Source organism: Abramis brama (genome assembly GCF_963993115.1).
Source record: "Abramis brama genome assembly, chromosome: 19".
NCBI classification, from domain to species: Eukaryota; Metazoa; Chordata; class Actinopteri; order Cypriniformes; family Leuciscidae; genus Abramis; species Abramis brama.
In genome coordinates, this window is record NC_139981.1 from 18,576,378 (window position 1) to 18,596,711 (window position 20,334).

Genomic DNA, 20,334 nt, shown 5'->3' on the forward strand with positions numbered 1-20,334 from the left:
CTTGTACTTGAGTACAAATTTTCAGTACTCTTTCCACCTCTGCCCTTTAGTGACTTTAATTAATGTTACCTCTTTAATTTATTCCATTTTTATTTAAATTAATCAATTCTTTTACTGCACACTGTCATTTTATTTCTGCAGAAGCTGTTTTGAATGGTATACTGTACTTACTTTACACTATGTATTGTACTACTGTATATCATATAGGATTTGTTTAAGAATGGTAATGTCTGATACAACAGGTTTCGTTTTACTACTTGGATTTGGAGTTTTCAATTAAGCAAAATATTTCAAAGTGTCACGCATGTCCTCTTATTTGGTGTTGCTGCTAGCTTTAGCATGTTAACTAACCTGAGTCCAAGTTTGAAACGAGTGCCCAAAATGTCTTTTTACATTGCTTATCCTACAATATTATGTAGAGCAATGCAGAATTTTTTTATTTTGCTCTTTTTTACTTTTTCACTATTGCTCTGTATACGCAATGAGCAAAAATGTTAAAGTGCCCCTTTTATAGTTTTTCTAATATTCCCTTTCATGCAGTGTGTAATATAGCTGTCTGTTAATGTAAACGTTCTACAAAGTTGTAAAGTCGAAAGTGCACGATAAATAATGTTATTGTATCCCAAAAGAATCGAGACTGAACCGCCTAAAGAGTCATCAGGAATTCGAATCCCACTGCATGACGGTTCTACGTCACTAGAAAAGACATTTGCATAATTCCCGCCTATTTTGTACATTGTCCGCCTGCGAACAACTTGAACCGCCCTCAAACACGCTCAATGCGGGATTTGCAAAACACTTGCTCTGGAAAGATGGGTCAGTAGTATTACCCACCCATTTTATTTGGACCAGCTTGCTACTCAGAATCACAACCTGTAAGTATGAATAATTATTGATGTATATGTTTTCTACCGGGTGTTCAAAATACATAGTTTTTTGTGTTTTATATTGTGTAAGTTTCTGGCTAACTCCCGTCATTACTGTCTTTCTGAAATAGTTTTGCAAATCAGCTGTGGGCCACTATTACCTAAAACTGTTTCTATTAATGCAGATTGCCTGTTGTTCTTACTACTTTAAATAAAGATCAAGGATGGAGCAAGATTTCTTTTACAAACTTTAAAGGTGGTATCAGCGATTTCAGGCCCAAACATAAATGTTCACATTCATCTAATCTTACCTAACAATCCGCTAGCTGCCCGCCCCATAAGCATGCCGTCAAAAAAACGCGTCTCTGTAGGCAGCCTAGGCTCTGAGATCTGCACACAAAAACAGTTGTTTTCACCCGGTTTAGCCAAACACTCAAAACCAAAATAAATAGTGTTCCAACCAATCACCGACAGGGGAGGGTGTTGTGAGGTTTTGCGCTCGTGCACGGCTGCCTATGACGGCTGCACACAAAAACCTTGCAACACCCGCCCCTGTCGGTGATTGGTTGGAACACTATTTATTTTGGTTTTGAGTGTTTGGCTAAACCGGGTGAAAACAACTGTTTTTGTGTGCAGATCTCAGAGCCTAGGCTGCCTACAGAGACGCGTTTTTTTGACGGCATGCTTATGGGGCGGGCAGCTAGCGGATCGTTAGGTAAGATTAGAATGAATGTGAACATTTATGTTTGGGCCTGAAATCGCTGATACCACCTTTAATGTTACATAAGTCATTTCCTTTAGTGCTCAGCTAACACATGCACTGTTATTGATACAGTTCCCCAATGTGCATTTTGAGTAGTGTATCACTGAGAAACGTCCTGCTCAAGTCGTCCTTGCGATGGAGGTTCGGGTTGAATAACTAGTTCTTCCAATGTTTCATCATCAGACTCGCGCTCGAATTGATATGGTAAAATCGACGTCATTGTTACTGTCTTTACAGTGTGTAATCAATCGCTGAGGAATGAGTAAGCCTCCAGACAGAGCTGAAGTTCAGTTATGGTAATGGATGTTTAGCTTCCGACATGCGCTGTAAACGGTAGACCAATCACAACAGACCGGGTCATCTGGCCAATCAGTGCAGAATAGACTCTTGGAAAGGAGGGATTTAGAGAGACTGGTTCATCCATCGAGTCATTTGAGAATCATTGAAAAATGTGGTGATGTGCAATGTAAATGTTTTTTGACCTTTGATGCATGTAAACCTATTGTAAGAGACCTCCAAAACAAAGTTAGAAACCTTTAAAATAGCATAATAGGGGCACTTTTTTAGGGGAACTATTGAAACTGTGTGAGAGCGAGCAGGCTATATGGGTGTCCATCCTCTGCTCATCTTGTTTTTCTTTTTTGTAACTTCTTTTTGACTTGTTCTGTTTTTCTAAGGTCAGTTCTCTTTTGTGAGGATGTCAGAATGGTGTCCCCGTTGTCTCTCTCTCTGTCTCTGTCTGTGTGTGTGTGTGTGTGGAGAGAGAGATCTGGTGCTGTTGTGTAATGCAGTGTATTTTTCTGAGGGGGCGGAGGGCCTGTGATCTTAACAATGCAGCAGTGAGTGCGAGTCTCCAGATGGTCATTCACTGTCCTCTCTGACCACACAGCAGGAGATACCAGCAGCATCCCCAGGTTTACTCTGATTCTATACGTTTCTGTTTTTCCTTTTCGTTTATAGATCAGTCAGTATATTAAATGTATTTGCGCACTCTAGTTTCCATTCCCTTTGCATAATGTTACTGTTCACTGTTTATCTGCAACAGAAAAAAGTGGATGGAGTCTCCCCTCCCCATCCTTTAGAATCTCCTGAATCTTCAGAGCAGGAGGAGATAAGAGACTTGTTCATTTACACTAAGAAAGAGTGGGAGGAGATAGAGAGAGAGAGAGAGGAGGGAGAGGTGCCTTTCAAAGGAGAATGAAAGACAGAGTAAGTGTGTGACTGACATTTATTCTTCTTGCTCGCTTTGAACGCATCCTCAAGACAGCTGTTAGGGGTTTGTAAAGGACAGATGGGCCAAAAGTGACGGTAATTTACATTCATGAGGCCTTTATAACGCACACAGATGTGGCTTTGTTAGTCTTTATAACAATGTTCATGAACACCATGTTTAGAATCATGTCACAGATCACATGGTTTGAAGTTTGAGGTGCCCTTTTGATAATAATTGAATACTTTATTCAGCAAGGACCAGTTGATCAAAAGTGACAGTAAAAACATTTCTGAAATTACAAAAGATTTCTATTTCAAATAAATGCTGTTCTTTTGAACTTTCTATTAATCAAAGAATCCTGAAAAAAATGTAACATAGCTTCCACAAAAATATTTAGCAGCACAATTGGTTTCAACATTGATAATAATATGAAATGTTTATTGAGCACCAAATCAGTATATTAGATCATGTGACACTGAACATTCAGCTTTGCCATCACAGGAATTACTTATTAAAATATAAAAGTAGAAAACGGTTATTTGAAATTAATAATATTTCACAGTATTTTTACTGTTTTTGAACACTGTTGTTACTGTATTTTGGATAAAATAAATGCAGCCATGGTGAGCATTAGAGACTTTTTTTAAAAAACATTTTAAAAAATCATACCGACCCCAAACTTTTGAACGGCATTGCATATATATATATATATATATATATATATATATATATATATATATATATATATATATATATATATATATTTATATTTATATTTATATATTTATATTTATATTTATATTTATATTTATATTTATATTTATTTATTTATTTATTTATTTATTTATTTATTTATTCATTCATTCAAATTTCTCATCAATATTCAGTTACTTAATTTTATTCAACAAAAACATGAATGTATCATGAATAAATAATAAATATATTGGCAAACTATAGTTTTGAATTATTGTATACTTTTAAAATGAGTTTTTAAAGCTGTGAAACTATTGTCATAGCGAGTTTTAGTGTAGTTTTCATACTTATGATTCATAATGTTTTCGTTCCCTTATTTTTTCCTGCTGTTTGATTGATTCTCTTTATCGTTTTCATCCTTGCCACTCATTTATTGCTTTTTCTTCTAATGAAATGCAAGCACTGACAGTGATGTGATGTCATCTGACAGAGACACTGCTATCTGTGTGAAATATGACATCATAAAAGTGTGACTGACTGATAGACTTGTGGAGAGGAAAACAAATGACTATGGGAGGCCCGATCTATGTGATAGACACGTTCACTGTACCGTTAACATGCACTGACAGAAAAATCTGTGCGCGGACCCCCATGAGGATGTTTTCCTGTCTAGATTTAACACCTGAAGGGCAGCCGAATGTGAGTGAAAATGAGAGATCTCATGAATAAAGTCTGTTCAAGTCTTTTCCTCTTGCCGTTACATTTACATTTTATTGTTTAAAAATATGTCTAACCCTCCCCCATTTTTGGTCTGTAGATGTACAGTAGAGTGTGAAAAAGTACATGCATATATTTTCTCTTGACATTTTCTCCCTCTCGTTCTCTCTTTCCAGCCTCTGGGCGATATAGACAGTTGTAGCAGGTGTGTGAGTGGGCGAGGGGTTTCCCTGGGGAAGTCACAGGGGCAAAGAAGGGGTCAGTTTTTAATGGGCCTGTCTGCCCTCTTCGCCTCCAGAAGAAACCCCCCTTCCTCTCTCTTTCCATATCTCTGCATCTCCATTGTCCGTCTTTTCCTTTCCCTGAGCTTCAGTGCTTGTTCTCCTGACCCGCCAGTCAGTTTGAGTGGCGTTATCAGATGATTACGTTTGATGAGCTCCTGCTTGTGTTGAAGAGTGAGAATTGTCCATGGGAGAGAAAGAAAGGAGGTGTCCATCTGGTGGTATCTTGAAATATCTGTTTGTATTTAGTCGGACACAGTGCTCGACTCTGAACAGGTGTCGGTGTCAGTGAAACCTCTGGAGACGAGGGGGGCCTTTTGAACGCACGTGGAAACGCTAATGTCTGGGTGGACAACATCATTCAGAAATGTAGCCTCGGGACAGAGGTTTTTGGAGTTAAGAACAGGGGAATAGATGAAGAGGGAGAATGATTAGTGTTAAGTGAAGTCTCTCATTTGTTGTTTCTCTTCTCTGTAATTTTGTTGAACTTGGCTCCTTTTTTATGCTTCTCAGGGGTTTTTTTGTGCCTCTGTTGTGTTCAGGTGATGTTAAAGGGACAGTTCATTCAGAAATTAAAGTTGTTATTGTTTACTCACCCTTGTGACTTAATTTACTGTGTGCAACAACAAAAATTGAAGGCTATTCAGACTATGCTTTTTTTCTTTAGAGTGTACAGGTGCTGAAAAAAGCTTTAAAATTGCTCTTTTGTATCGGATCTATTCATTGAATCTGGTTTACAATTGGGCTGGTTTGCAAATTGGACTGATCCAGTTATAGAGTTAATACATTAATTTACAACGTTGAATATTGACTTATGAAATCACAATCGACGATTCTTATTTTTATGGAATATTGCAGTTTATTATAAATAATTGATCTTATGTGCATCATTATTTAAAAAAAAAGAATGTTCTAAATGAACAAACGACAACAATCCAGTCTATTCCTGTTGGACAAAATCAAGTCCCACCCTACATTTCTTTGCCATTAAAATTACTTGAAATATAGTGCATGAGTTATATGGGCTACATTTAAGGTACATTTGCTTCCTTTTTTTTGAAGCTTGAATTCTTTAGTGCCAATTAATTTTAATTGCAAGCAAACAAATTGGTAAATTTTTACAAAATCTTACCAGACAAAGAAAAAATCCTTATAGTGGTTTGGATCACCATGAGGGCGAGTAAATGATTTTTCATTTTTGGATGAACTATACCTTTAAGTGATGGTACTTCATTACCATGTCGATGCTGAAAAACTAACAATAACAGTTTATTTTTACGTTTTTTAACAGTATTCAATCCCCAAGTGCTGTCTGACTGACATGCAGCTGCTGTCGAACACTCATGCATATGCATATGTCTTCAGGTAGTGCAGCTGCACATATGCACACTTTAAATGCTATTTTTAGTCGAATGTAGTTTCTGGCGAGCTACACACAGTTGGTTATATGTCCTAAGTGAATGAAAACAGACAGTACAAAAAAAACAACATTTGAACATTAACACAAAGTTAGGCCTAATGGGAAAGACAGACTGCAGTGCTCATTTTATTACAGTTTCTTGTCTTTATTCATCTTCTTGGATCCAGCTGCACCTGGTAGTCTCTCTCTGGTGTGGTTTTATTTAGGCTGTTGTAACTAATCTCTGCTATTCACGCTCTCACCACATCACACACGTGTGACTCATAGCACAGTGTGTTTTAATGTGTGGTGTTGGAGGACTCGTGTGTGTGTGTGTGTGTGTGTGTGTGTGCGCGCGCATGCATTGGTTGTGTAGTGTGTTTAGCCTGTGCTTGTTCAGATGCGAGCGGCGAGATGAGGTCAGTTTCTTGACTCACGGGATCGACTGATATTGAGGGGCCTCCGTTCAGAGGCGAGACAACAAGAATTGCCCTCTCTGTTTTAGAGAAACAAGAATTGCCCTCCCCCTAACCCTCCATCCCCATTATAACACATGAGAGAGAGAGAGAGGGATGCTCTATAAAGCAAACTTCTGAAGCGTTGCCAACAATCTCCAGGCAGAAAGAAAAGAGTAAGGATGGGGGAAGGGATGAACTGGCCCTCGAAAAGAGGGAAAAGACGGAAGGCAGAGGGGGAATAACCCTGGAAAGTTGCTACTGTAGAGCCACTGGTTTAATGATCCCAGTAGCCCCATTGGACTTTCTAGTAAGATTTGCTACAGGGCATAGACCACAGAGAAACACACACATATTTTTCAGTACGTTTTGCCATGTGAATTTGCTGAGGGACATTTTATGTGAAGGTTTTTGGGTTGGACTGCAGTGGGATATTCTATGCATCTCCACTAACCTAATTTAACAACTGGCTCAGAGAAATGTTCTCTGATGAATGGCAGCATGTGTTTCTCCTTAGGAAAGTGAAACATTTAATACACTTTAATTATGTGGCGTAAACACCAGGCAAAACTTTACTCTTTTCCTTTTGCCAAAGCAGTCTGAAATAGTCACAACACAAATATTTTTTTATTTTATTATTATTATTGTTATTATTATTATTATTATGTTTTTATTTTGTCATTTTATTTTGTTTTACATTGTATTTTATTTTGCGATTCTTTTTTTTCTTTTTTTTGTGATTTTTATTCTATTTTACATTTATTTTTATATTAAAATTTTTGTACAAATTTATTCAGACTTCTGATGTTCTTATGTCCATCAATAAAATATTCAATATTCGGAACTCTTTGTTTCTTTGTTTTTCTCCATCAGATGTGGAGGCAGAAAACGGTGAGCTAGACCTGAACGGTATCGACGAGGACGAGATTGATCGTGTAAGTTTTGACCTCACTATAGTAACTACGTGGTAATTTGTAATTTGGTTCTTTAAAGCTGAAATCTGAGATGGGATTTCACATCCAAAAATGAATAATGGAATTGCATTAGAATAGAGTGGAATGAGATTTGTCATGAATTACAGTCTGTTTAGCTCGTCCACCATGACCTAAGCGATTATGTATTGTTGTTTTTTAATCTTTCTTTTTTTTATTAGTATATCCTGAATGAGAAGGAAGTTAAGGTGAAGACCGAACTGTGGATGCTTCAAAATGCAGACTACCTCAAAGAACAGAAAGGTAGAGAAGATTGAACTGTCCCGTTTGTTAATTTTACCCTTGACAGATTAATTTAAACTTAGATGACATTTAATCAAGTTTGGAACACTTTTGTTAGAACGATATGTTTGTTTTTCTTTAGAAAAGGAAGAAAGAATAGCAAAGGAAAAGGAGGATGGTACATATAAAGAGCGGAAGGTAACGAGGTAGTTCATAAATGACAGTTTTAGCTGTGAGGGTCACAAATGTTTGAGTTTACCTCCGTATTTTTGTGTGTCATCTCGCAGCCTAGAAAAAAGTCAGCACGGAGGCGTGAGCCCATCAATGCCAGCACTGCAGATGAAGCCATTGAAAAGATGTTAGAGCAGAAACGCATCTCCACTAAAATAAACTACGATGTCCTGAAAGACTTGAACAAATCCAGCCCAAAAAGTCCCACTCGCCAGCCTGAAGAAGCTTCCACTGGAGCCAAAAGAACCCCCGCGGCCCATCAACGGAAACTCCAACTGACTTCACCCAATATTGGCAAAACTGTCAGCAGTTTTGGCAAGAGGTATGGAGTTCTAGGAGAAAGGTTTCTTATGTCTCGATTTATTTCTGTTTTTCTCCACTCCCTAGTTTTTTTGGGGATTTGTTTTTGCCCACACACCTTAAATCACACATTCTGCTCTAGAAAATCCTCTAAACTCACCATCTGTCCTAGAAAATTCCCACCATCGCAGTCTAACGCCATATCCCATCCAGGAATGATGCAAAAAAATCTCTTCTGTTTAAAAAACGTTTTATCGCTACCAGCTGCAACCGCATTGAGTGACTGGACATCTTATTGATTTGGTTGCTATTACTTGTTTTTTTTCATGTCGACCAAGGTTGCCCCGCCCACAGAGAAATCTTACTCCGCATAGCTGTAAATTAAACATCAATTATGATCTGATCGACTATGTTTGTCTCGCATTATGGAGAATTTTGTGACAGGCAGATTACTTCGGATTGGAAAATTGTTGGGTTTAGAAAAAGTGGTTGCAAAAAAATTCGAAAATATTTTTTCTCCATTTAGTAATCCTGTGTCTTCGAGTTGTATTATGGACAGTCTTAAAACAGATCCACTCCTATTAATACAGCCTGATTTTTCTTCGTCTGCCCACACCCTTTATTGGACTCTTTCCTGTAACCATCTCAAGCACTTTTTCTCTTCTCTGCTAACTATAGACCTACGGATACACAATGGCAGGGTACATTACTGTAACTGTATCATGATCCTTGCTATATTTTCTTACTCTGTTTATATTCACATGAACACTATTTTCTATTTTACCATGTTTAAACAAGGTGCATCTGCTACACATAGAGTCTGCCTTCTTTTCATAAATCATTGAAATTTTATTTTTGTTAAAGGAAAATTCTGGTTTTACATCAGCTTAGTAACAGCAGTCTAATAAAATGATCCTATTATGCTGTAGCGCTTTCTGCTTTCACGTTTTCCATGCTGCATTAGCATTTCACAGATCACATCATTTTGTGGTTATTCTTTCTTATAGCATCTTGCTATACCTACAAATAGTATCATGGTATTACCATGTTTTTTAGACCTTCTTGAAGTACCTTAAAGCACCATGTAAATACTGTGTTGTATGAACAGTTTAGTCATTCAGTACCACAGTGAAGTACCATGGTTTTATCATCTGATAATGTACTTCACAGCACTTTTTAAAGTAGCATAATCATTTAGATTTTCTCAAATTGTCATCAAAACTTTAAATTCCCATATGTTTACTTTTTTTTTTTTTTATGAAGAATTGATAGCCTGAGAGAAAAAGCTAATTGGGGTCTCACTCATGACCCTCAAATGGAAAATCTCCAGAGCTTTGTGGGCCGGACTGCCAGTGTTAAAAGTCCTTATGTTTGTTTCTCTCTTTTTTTATGTCCTTTACCCTTTTGTGCACTTGAGTACAGGGCAGGTCTGTTAAGAATAGCTAAGTCTATGCTAAATTAACTGTGTTTGTGTGTGTGTGTGTGTGTGTGTGTGTGTGTGTGTGTGTGTGTGTGTGTGTGTGTGTGTGTGTGTGTGTGTGTGAGAGAGAGAGAGAGAGGAGAGAGAAAGTCCCATGCATATGGTCAGTCAGAATAGACTCATTCTGCTCTATATTTAGTCTCTAAATGCTGGTATGGAACACATTAAAGTTTAGAGCACATATTTAAAGTGAGGCCCACTCCCTAGTACCCTCCTTTCTGGAGAATATGTGTGTGTGCTCTACTACCATGTACTCATTTCCAGTTGTTAGTCTTTGGTTTCTGGGTTGTCATTAGTCATGGATATTCTCTCTTTAAGCAGAGGCTCTTGGTGGCCCTGCACACAAAATGTGCTCCGACAGTTTGTCTTGACACTGCAAGGCCAATATCATGGAACAATGAGCAACTCTCTCTTCTCTCTCTCTCTTTGAGTGGCCACTTTCATATGCTTGTGGTGTTTTTCTCGTTGATTGAATTCTTGAAGTGAACAGGATAGATCTTCTGAATCATTCATTCTGAAAGTAGCTTTTATGTTTGTTTTTTTCTGAATGGAAAGGTGAGCAATCTGAACTTCCTTTTAAAAGCCATTACACTGTTACCACGCCACTGTCTCTCTTCCAATTTTTCCCTCTTCTCACTCATAACAGCCTGCAGTCTGTTTACTGAATGGAGTCTACCTGAATGGGATTGTCTGTATTATTCAGTGACTTGCCTTTTACCGCTCAAAGATGACCTTACCTTGTTTTCTCCATTTTTTTTTATTTATTTTTTTATTCAATTACTTGTAGTCTCATTCTAGGGCTTGGCAATATAGCTAAAAAAATAAAAGGCTTTTATGTATTGAACAATATTTAATATATGAAAGATGTATTGAATATTTTTCTTAAAAAAAACACAAAATATATATACAGTATATATAAAAATCTTGTTTGTATGTGTATATATATAGATTTTCAATGTTGCTAATTTTATATCACCAGCACAATTATTGTATACATGTTGTGAATATTCAATATATCGCCCAGCCCTAACGTTTTTTTCAGGCTCTCTTAAGAGGTTTCCAGTCCTATTTCAGCTTAACCTGAAATTGTGTGTGTGTGTTGTTCTGCTGACAGTAAAGCCATTGTATTCCGTTCACTCCCATTCTCTGTTGCACACTGAGGTATTGTGTTATACATAGACACACACAGACACTCAGCCTCCCTTTTCTGCTTCTCTGCTGTATTTTTTACAGCATATTCCCGACACCCCGCAACTGCCTGAACATCTACCCATCTGTTGGTCTGTTCATCCCTCCATTCTACTGAACCTTAAATTTAATAAGTCTCTCACATTCTCTCACTCTCCTCCAGAAATAGCTGGTATAATTGCCCCCTGCTGTTTTAACCCCCTCCTCCTCTGGTCATTTTCTTGTCCTCTCAGATACCCGCAGCTCAGCATATATATATAGAGCCGTGTGTGTGTTTTGTGAGAGACAAATGCCAAAGGTTTTCATTAGAGTTGGAGGTAGGGCTCTGTGAGAACCTGAGATGGATTGTTCTTATTTTTGTGGTCCTTTGTTCTTCCAACACTTCCTCTGTATCCATACATGAGATCATCTCATGTTAGACATTCACACCTGGAGTGCCAGAAATCGCCATCTCACACCATCACACATCTGGTAATTAAACAGTCTCCTCCTCTCGCTCTCTCAGACAGCTGTTATAGACTCGCTTCCCCAATTTTTTTTTTTTTCCTTTCTCTCGCGTCCATCTCTCTTCCTCTGAGGTTCCTTCTGCTGTCGGCTCAGAGTTTCTTTCTTAATCAGCTTACTTGCAGAAAACCTACATCTCTAGAGAAAGAGACAGAGAGGTGAGCTGTCTGCGAGATCAAAGAAAGTTGAGTTTTTCTCAAGGCTGAATTGACCCAAAAACGAGAGGAAGTTTTCGTCATCCTCGAGGAAAATAGAAAGCCTTATCTCTGCCTGGGACCAAAACTAGCTTCTGAGATGAAGAGACCAACGACTTAGGCAGTTGCTCATGCCTTCAAGCGCTCAGCAGTAATAGTGTCAGCCTGGTGTCATACTCTTTCAGCTCAATAAAATAAAAGCCCCTGTTGACATCAGCCATTTAGTCATACCCTGAGAGCAGTGTATGAAATGCTGAGGAAGTGATGAGGAAGGTCAGAGTAAATGCTCTGAGAGCATTTGAAATTTGAAAAAGAGTTTGAAATGTTAAAGTGATCTGTGAGAAAGAAATCAAGTCATCACAACCACAAACCAAAGACTCTGTCATACACACTTACTAATGGTAAGAGGAAAAATAAAATTTTGTATCACAATACTATACTGAATTTCTCAAAATAAGCTTAGATTTTTTTTTTGTTAATATTTTTGGAAAAGAACTTTGAAACCATTGAAAGAACATTCCGTTTTTTATGTTCAAATAAAATCCCTTTAATCGAGTTATGATTCTGATAAGCATGAAAATATATCACAGTTTTGAATAACTGTCACATAAAGAATTACAATATTATTGTATTGTGACCCAGATATCAATATACCGCATCACCAGGGCCCTGATTCCCATCTCTAATCATTATTGTTGTGCTATGTGTTTGAATAATTGACCCACTCAGTGGTGTGAACAATTTATCAGCCCTTGACGTAAATGCAAATCTGTGTGTGTGTGGAACAGACTGTTTCTCAGGAATAGAATGTTGTCACTGTGTTTTGGCTCTGACAGCTTGTTTTCATGCCAAGTACCGTACCGTTCCCATCCCAGAATGCACTGTAGCATCAATAGGACACTTGCATGCTGGGTCGTGAAGGACTGTCAACCGTGCGTGCATGTGTTACTGACTGAGAATTTCAGTCTGTCAGTCCATCCTCTCTATTTAAATTTTTCTTAATATAGCCTTCTTTCTATTGTTCTTTCGTTATATCCGGTGCCAGTCCTATACTTCTAGCCGCCCTAAGCAAAACTGCCAGTAAGAACAAGTAATATTAAATAAATAAAATTGTTGACAGCTAAATAAATGCTTTATGAAAGTATTGCTCTGACACCATCTAGCTGTCAGAAAAACTTTAACACACAGCTGAATTTATTTTCTAAAGGCATGATTTACTAATGAAACTAAAGCATAAAAAATATAGTTTACCCAAGAAAGCTTAAGTAAACATACGAAAATACATCAAAAATTCTCTAAAATTTGACTCTAATGGCATTGTTTCTAAAACACCTGACAGGAGTCACAGGACAGCTTGCATGACTGAACAGGAATGTTTAATTCTTATACATAAACACAATAACATTTTGATTATTGATGTATATTGACACAAACTGAAAATTACATTTCATCAGGGCATTTCTAATGAAACACCGTTGACTAATATTGAACCCGGAGATCTTTCAGAAAGAAAGCTTTGTTTTGAAGCCATAGCCATAAGTCAAAAACACACTGTAAAAAAAGATGGACGACGTACCTTCACTCACTACCATTGTAGAGAAATTAAGTCGCCAATGTTTTTAATATGGCGCCGACATCTTGCGCTGATTACGGAGCCCGAGTCTGCGCAGTAGTGATTGTGAAGTGGAGCCGTGGTATCAAGGCCCCGCCCACACCTGCAGAATCGGTTAGTACAGTTTACTGATGATCAACTCATTATGTCGATGTGAAATAAACAGTTATGAAATGTAAAAATTAAAGTTAAAGCTCCAATCTCCTCCCGAAAATCCCCAAAAAAGTCTGTTGGTGCTTCAGTGACTACTTCACTCAGAGAAGCAGTCAATCTCAGCTGTCAATCGTGACGTCACACTTGCATTTTTATAGCATCAAAGAACTAACTAAAACCAAAAACTACCTGAAATGACAGAAACCATCTTTGGAAAAAAATATTTGAATTGTAATTTGATTGTTGAGTTTCCTCATTAACTTTGAAACAGGGAGAAGCATCGAGAAGACTTAACCCTCACACCTAATTTTTTTTTCACTTCTTATATTTCTCTTTTTATGACAGACCGGACGGAAAACCACTCAAAACCCTACCCTTATGCCTAAAAAACCCTTTTAACCTGGAACCTACATACTGAAACCCACCTAAAACCTACCCTTATGCCTAAAAACCCCTTCAATCGCGGGGCAAAACGGGAATGGGGTGTCACAAGATGACGTTTTGGATGTGGGTGAGGTTGGATGTCCACCGCAGGATGAAGCGAGCCCTACTTGCATTAGATTACATGGAGAGGGCGGTGTTTATGACATATACTGCATCCAGCCACCTGGGGGCAATTGAAACATTTTGGCTTCAATTTTGACTGTGCGGCACACTTGGGCTGAATCCAAAATCGCCCCCTAAAACCTCAATCACTATTCCCTACGTTGGCCCAATACGGTTTACTTGAAGGAGCAAATGAAAACGAGTGAGCGAATTTGGACAGCTGTTGGGTGTACATCGGCTGTACACTTGGTTTTGCGGTTTTGCAACGTGGGATAGAATGAGCGCACTCGATAACATCCACCATGGTCTAACATTTTGAGGGTGATTTCGGATTCAGCCATAGTCATGTCGTCATCTGCCGCACTGCATGATGTCCAAAACGGTTATTAAATAAATATAAATCATTAACTAGAAAAAAGAAATTTCGACATGACCCGAATTACATGAATATAGTGATATGCTACTTATATAATCTTTGAAAGCAAGGGGGCCCCCTGGTGGTTCAGGGGCCATACGCACCTTAGGGAGGACCGGCACTGGTTATCCTTTTTTCTATCCTCCTTTCATTATATCCTCCTTTCTATCGATCATTCTCTTAGGTGTCTGTGAGAGATTTTTGTGTTTGAGTTGAGTTTAAGAGTTTGAGTAGATTTGGGACGCCTTGTGGTTATATAAAGAGAACTGCTCCCATGAGAAATTAATCTCTTCTGCATATTCAGATGTATCATCAGGAGAATCATATGATTCTGATTAGCGTTTATTTATGCTGCTGGTTTAGTGCATCATATCCGTACCTCATTAACATATCTTACATTCTTTGGAATAATGAGTAAACTCATTATTCGAACTGTGCCTCTGCATGTTGACTTACAAATACTGAGATAAACAGCGTCTCTGGATTCTTCTGTGCTTGTCCTACCCCCACCCCCCCACCCCATCTCTCTTTCTCTCTGTTTGTCTCTCGATCTCCCCCTTCTGTTGTCACTTGAGCTGCCATGTTTATTCCTCTGGGAATTTTACAGTATGAGATTTGAGGTAATTCAAGACAGGACTTGTCCATGTCTACCACCACCTATGAAAATGTGCTAGATTTGCCAATGTTTTTTACGCATTTTGTTTCTGAAAAATATAGTGAATACATTTTTAGTAAATATACAGAGGGACATTTCATTATGAAGCAGGGGTTTGTCCCTGTGGGTCTCTAAAACTTGTGTTTTTCTGGGTTGATAGAATTTAAATTGCGTACATTTAGGGAATTCATTTAAATAATGTGTCAAGATTTGCATCATAATAAGTCAGTGACTTTTAAGCAGTGTTTTTAAGCAGTGTGTCAATTTAAGCAGAAGTAAAAAGAACAGATGAGGTAAATATAAAAAAAATTATTGGACTGTATTGTATGTAATTTTTGACCTCGTGCCATGAAATAAGCCATGTTCTCTTAATGATCTTGTCTGTCTTTTTCACTGTCTCTTTCTTTCTGTCTTTCTGTCTCCAAGGTTACAGCCCCTGGTGTGTGCACAACCCTCTAAGAAGCTGGCCCTCGATCAGGTGAGTGAATTTAAATCACCGTCCGTCATACTAGCACATCCTTGGCAGGTCTCTGGATATATTAAACTAATTTCCCTTAACCCTCAAATGGCCTCTGGCCCAGAGCTTCACTTAGTTTATCGCCGGTGCAGAAAAACTGCATTAAGTTGACCTAGAAACGGGTTCTTCCTTTTCATGTTTAAATTAAGAGAATTATTTTGATCCGCCGAGCTTCTCCTAGATCAGCAGGCTATTTCTGCAGCGATACTCAGAGGCACCAGTTTGAGTTAGGCTAGCGTAAGCTTAATGTACTGCCTCAGACTGCAACAGAAAGTGGGCCGCTGACGTCTGGACTCTGAGGAGGCCTTGATGACACATGCTCTTTTCTCTCGGCTCCTACTGATCCCTCGCCGTCATTCTGGCCTGTAGACCGCTGGAGCTCTTCAGTGGCTCTGTCACTCCCTCCGGCTGTGTCGTCCATGATGCTTCATCTTTCTGTATGTCAGGGACCTTGATCTTTTCTCCTCTGTCTTGTTTTTCCTATGTTATTAAGTCAGTCTGTCTGTCTCATGACAGTCTCTCTACTACTTTTAAACTTCTGCGAGTGTGTATGTGTGTGAGTGTGAATACATAATCACCTCCCTCTTTTTAAGCCAGAAGCAAAAATACTACCTCTGGGGGTCAATACTCAAGTAACTAAGCAACCTCTTGCCTTCACTTGGCAACAGGAAATGAAGCGTTGTGATTGACATCTTTCCCTTTGTCCCTCAGTAAAAGAAACGGTTCTTAAATTCACTAACAAGGTTATCTGTTAACTCTGAAGCTAACTTGTAAAGATAAGTGTGATTCTCATTTAATGTAGCATTATAATAGAATCACACAGTCAAAGGGTGTTTGAGTACATTGAAGTCAACAAATTCAAATTGACATCATTTATCTTATTGTGCACAAATCATTGATGTTCGTTATTCCAGAGAGGAAACATATTCAGAATTACAACCCTACAGTTTTTTCCCCTACTTGAATATGTTTTAACTTGGAAACGGGTTGGATGATGACTGATGCAAAAGGAGCTGCGAATGCCATTTCATGTTGACTTTTTCCTCCAGAAAGGATCTGGTGCTCCAGTGGCCGTTCCTGCTGCCCCAAGCCAGAATACTATTGTTGTAGAGAGCGGACCGGTGGCGTACGATGACCCTGCAGATGAAGAAGAGGAGGATGAGGAGGACGAGCACTGTGTCAGTGCCGTGCAGTTAATGGGCAGCACTGGTATGTGATGCAAAAGTCTTACTTTTACATATTAATATGTTGAATTAGCTTTTATTTTTATTTCAGTTTTAGTTTTGAGTATTTTTAGTACTTAAAAAAAAATGTAAGTTTACTTTGTTTTATCTAATGTGTATATTTAAATTTATTTTCAGCTGTATTCCAATTAACAAAAACTATTTTTAATAGTTTTAGTTAAAAATAATAATACTGCTTTAGGGGCTTTCAACTTTTTCTAACCAAATATAGTCCCTAAATATAATAAAAAACTAGATTTTCTCAAATAAACCTCATATTAACTTTTTCACTAAGAGCCTTACTGGATTTACCTTACTATTTTATGTGCTTAAAAGATTAAAAAAAATACGTCATAAATATTTAGGGAACTATTCATTCATAAACTTTGCTCCTTTTGACATTTTACGCTCTTTGTGTGATTTTTTTTTTTAGTAGTTCAGAAAAGAGCATTAAGTTTTGTCCTAACCTTTCTGCGTTCCTCTCCTTTCCTGTCTACAGATTACGGCTATGAATTAGATGATGATGATGGCTTCTGAATCCAGGGTGGGAGCACCAGTGGAGAGGACACACTAACATTTAGCCTGCTGCTTATTTCGACCCCAAAACACACATGCAACAACCTCCATCTCACTACTCCTGGTGTTCGTGTTTATGTTTGCAAGATGAAAAGAAATATCGTGAACTTTACACACAACAGAGGAGAAGAACTATAGCTAAACAAGAACAAAGACCCTACCTTCTTGTGTTTGTGCTTTTCAATAGGTGCATGTTCTTGAGCTCATGTGCACTAAGTAACTTAAACACCATTTAAAACGGGAGTATGAGAGTAAATGGATGTGTGTGGTGACTGGGAGAGATGATTCTCTCTATCTCTCGCTTGCTAACTGCATTACTGTGTGTTTTAGGCTAATGATGACATATGATCTTGCACATCTAAAGTGATTAGCCTCTCAGGCCTCTGTGTGGACAAACGTGTGCATGTACACGTGCCTTTTACAATTGCAGTATACAGGCCTCGAATAGTATGATGATTTTTAGAGCCAAAGTGTTATTCTTTAAACCAGATGTAGCTTTATGTTTTCAAAGTGGATTACGGTGTGAAATCTGATTAGTGACAGTGTTAAATTTTGCTCAGCTACCTTGGCTGGTTTCCTAGTGCCTTTTTTAATTTGTATTATTAAATTACCCACTGGTCTGTTGGATTTTCCATTTTGGGCTAGTTACAGTTTTTTTTTAAACTTAAACATAATGTTTAAAAGGTACTTTGATGAGAATAATAATTATTTTTGATTTGATGGTTGCTGCTTTTCTGGTTTATGGAGATGAGTACTTGAAAAATTCATTCCAGATAAATGCTGTTAAAATGTCATTGGTTTGATCTTATTTTTGCAGTTAAATATTTACAAAATGCAATATATATATTTATGTTTTCGACAGATAAAGGAGATGTGTACATTGTTGGATTGTTTCGAAATGGATTGATGGTTTAGTACTGGTTTGTTAATGAAGAAGATATAATAGGTTTAATAGTATTACTCATATCTGAATACTCCGTATCAGAGAGTCGGTGCTCTTCGAGAATGTTTTACTTTATTTATACTTTGTTCTCTCCCAGATTCAAAGATGAGTCAAATATAGAGTACACTTTTTTTTTTCCTGTTAGAAAAGTATTTGAGGGGTTTATTCTGTCAGTCATGCCACAACACACAGCAGATATTACTAATCAAGACCCAAGCCATTTAGATTTTGCTAATAATTACAAGTAAAAATGATCCAATGTATTAACAGGGTAACCATCTTAAACCGTTAGAAAATACAATAAATAAAAAAACAAGGTGGACAGTGATCCCAAACTCTGATTAAACCATTGACCTAAACCATTGACCTGGTATTAGCATCCACAATCGATAAAGTTAAATAAATGTTGATGTCTGTGAACTCTTCCTTGCATAATAAAAATCTTCTACGATATGCGAGTCCTCAGGATTCGGCATGCGAGTCCTCGGGAGTCCATTAGAGCCTGTGTTTTTTGGAACAGATTGGTTTGGTCTCGCAGCAGTAATGGTGACAATACAACAGACTCAAATCAGTGTTCAGAAAACCTAAATAGTATTTATGAGCAAAGAAATAAAGAGTAATAATACACTACGTCTATTGTCTGTCTTTATTTTTCAGTGTGACCGCTGTGTATTTTTATTCTTTTTGTCTGCTTGCTGTCTGAGTCCTTCGACACTATGACCTAAGACGAGCTATCTTCACTGCCACTGGGTAAAACTTACTGGGAATAAGGCAAAGAAAGAGTTGAGCATCTGTTTTTAGGTTCTTGTGCTCAAGGCTGTTGTGTTTTGGTTGGCATAGAAACATAAGCAGTAATAACTAACTAAGATCCCACTGGATGAGACCCTAGAAGTCACTCTCGTCTCTGCAGGGCAAGGGCTGCTGGGAGTTGAAGTTCTTAGGGTCATCTGTGTTTACTGGGTGTGACGGTCTTGCCTTAAAGGCTAGTAAAATCTCTGAAATGAAAAGAACTCTGCAACAACAACAAAAAAGTGTTTTGTACATACACTTTCCTTTGTGAAACTGTATAGTCTCTATCTCATATGAAAACCAATGTATTTAAATTTTTAGCCTTTGATGCTAATGGTATTTGATGGTTCTGCATCCTTTGGGAGGAAATCTTGAGCAAGATCCACACAGACCCTGAGTGAAATGAACGTGGTCAACTCACCTCTTCACACTTCTGTCTTTCTCATTATCTCTTTTTCACCGCTCTGGAACCTATTACTCTGACCTTTCGATATCACACATGAGAAACCAGTGCTGATAAGAGATCGGGCCTAATGGGAGAGATTGTGGGTTAATCTGTTGAAGCATGTGAGAGAGACAGGATTTCCAAAGATCGTGAGAAAATGAGCTGAGTGAGAGGGAATATTGATTTTGCTAATGAGAGGATTTTTGCCTGGCTGTTTAGGAATGAACGTATCTAATGTAGAATAGCCATGTTCAACACCGACACACACAATGGGCTGCGTTTCTCAAAAGCATCGTAAGCCTAAATTGATCATAGAACAATTGCCACCAATGGTCTCTACAATCAACTTAGGCTGATGCTTTTGGGAAATGCAGCACAGGTCAGTTAACAGTTCCTGTTGACAAAAAAAGGTGGAAAAAGTGCAAACCAATCTGCAAACTACCTTTTTTTCTGCCATTATGCTCTTCTTGTTATACAATAGAGGGCAGTGTTGTTCAGAGTAGACATAGAGTCTTCAAACCTTACATTAAATATGAAATTATATACGAATCATAACGAATGTATGATATAAATGTTTCAAATGTTATAAATAAAATTATATTTTAATTTAATATTAAAAATAGATTTTATAACTATTAGGCCTAAAAGTAAAATGTATTTAACTCTTGGCCATTGACTTGCACGCAGCTGCAGAGAAAGATCAGTTTTACTTTTGTTTTCTGAAAAGAGGGAGGAGTTTAAAACAAAATTAATTCTCTTTTCAGAAAACAGATGTAAACGGATCTTTCTCTGCAACTGCGTGCAAGAGACGGTGAGTGCGTCAATCGCCAAGAGCGTATTTAATAGTTCTGCATTCGCAAAAATATATATGTTTATCTTTATTATGTCAGTGACTTTATGGGTATAGTGACGGGGCGCACCCTGGATCGTGATGATCGAGCTGATTATGACGCTGCTAACTT

The 20,334-nt window shown here is 37.9% G+C and overlaps 1 protein-coding gene across 1 annotated transcript in view; it reads left to right on the forward strand.

Annotated features, from left to right (window-relative positions):
• The window catches only part of brf1a (BRF1 general transcription factor IIIB subunit a), a 55,838-nt gene extending 37,071 nt beyond the window's left edge, over positions 1-18,767 (forward strand). The window contains exons 13-19 of the mRNA XM_084092332.1: positions 7,261-7,322; positions 7,541-7,622; positions 7,744-7,799; positions 7,889-8,154; positions 15,306-15,357; positions 16,446-16,605; positions 17,119-18,767. Coding sequence (XP_083948458.1) covers positions 7,261-7,322; positions 7,541-7,622; positions 7,744-7,799; positions 7,889-8,154; positions 15,306-15,357; positions 16,446-16,605; positions 17,119-17,156 — 716 coding nt within the window. The 3' untranslated portion in view covers positions 17,157-18,767. The remainder of the gene's footprint in view (positions 1-7,260; positions 7,323-7,540; positions 7,623-7,743; positions 7,800-7,888; positions 8,155-15,305; positions 15,358-16,445; positions 16,606-17,118) is intronic.
• The last annotated feature ends 1,567 nt before the right edge of the window (positions 18,768-20,334 follow it).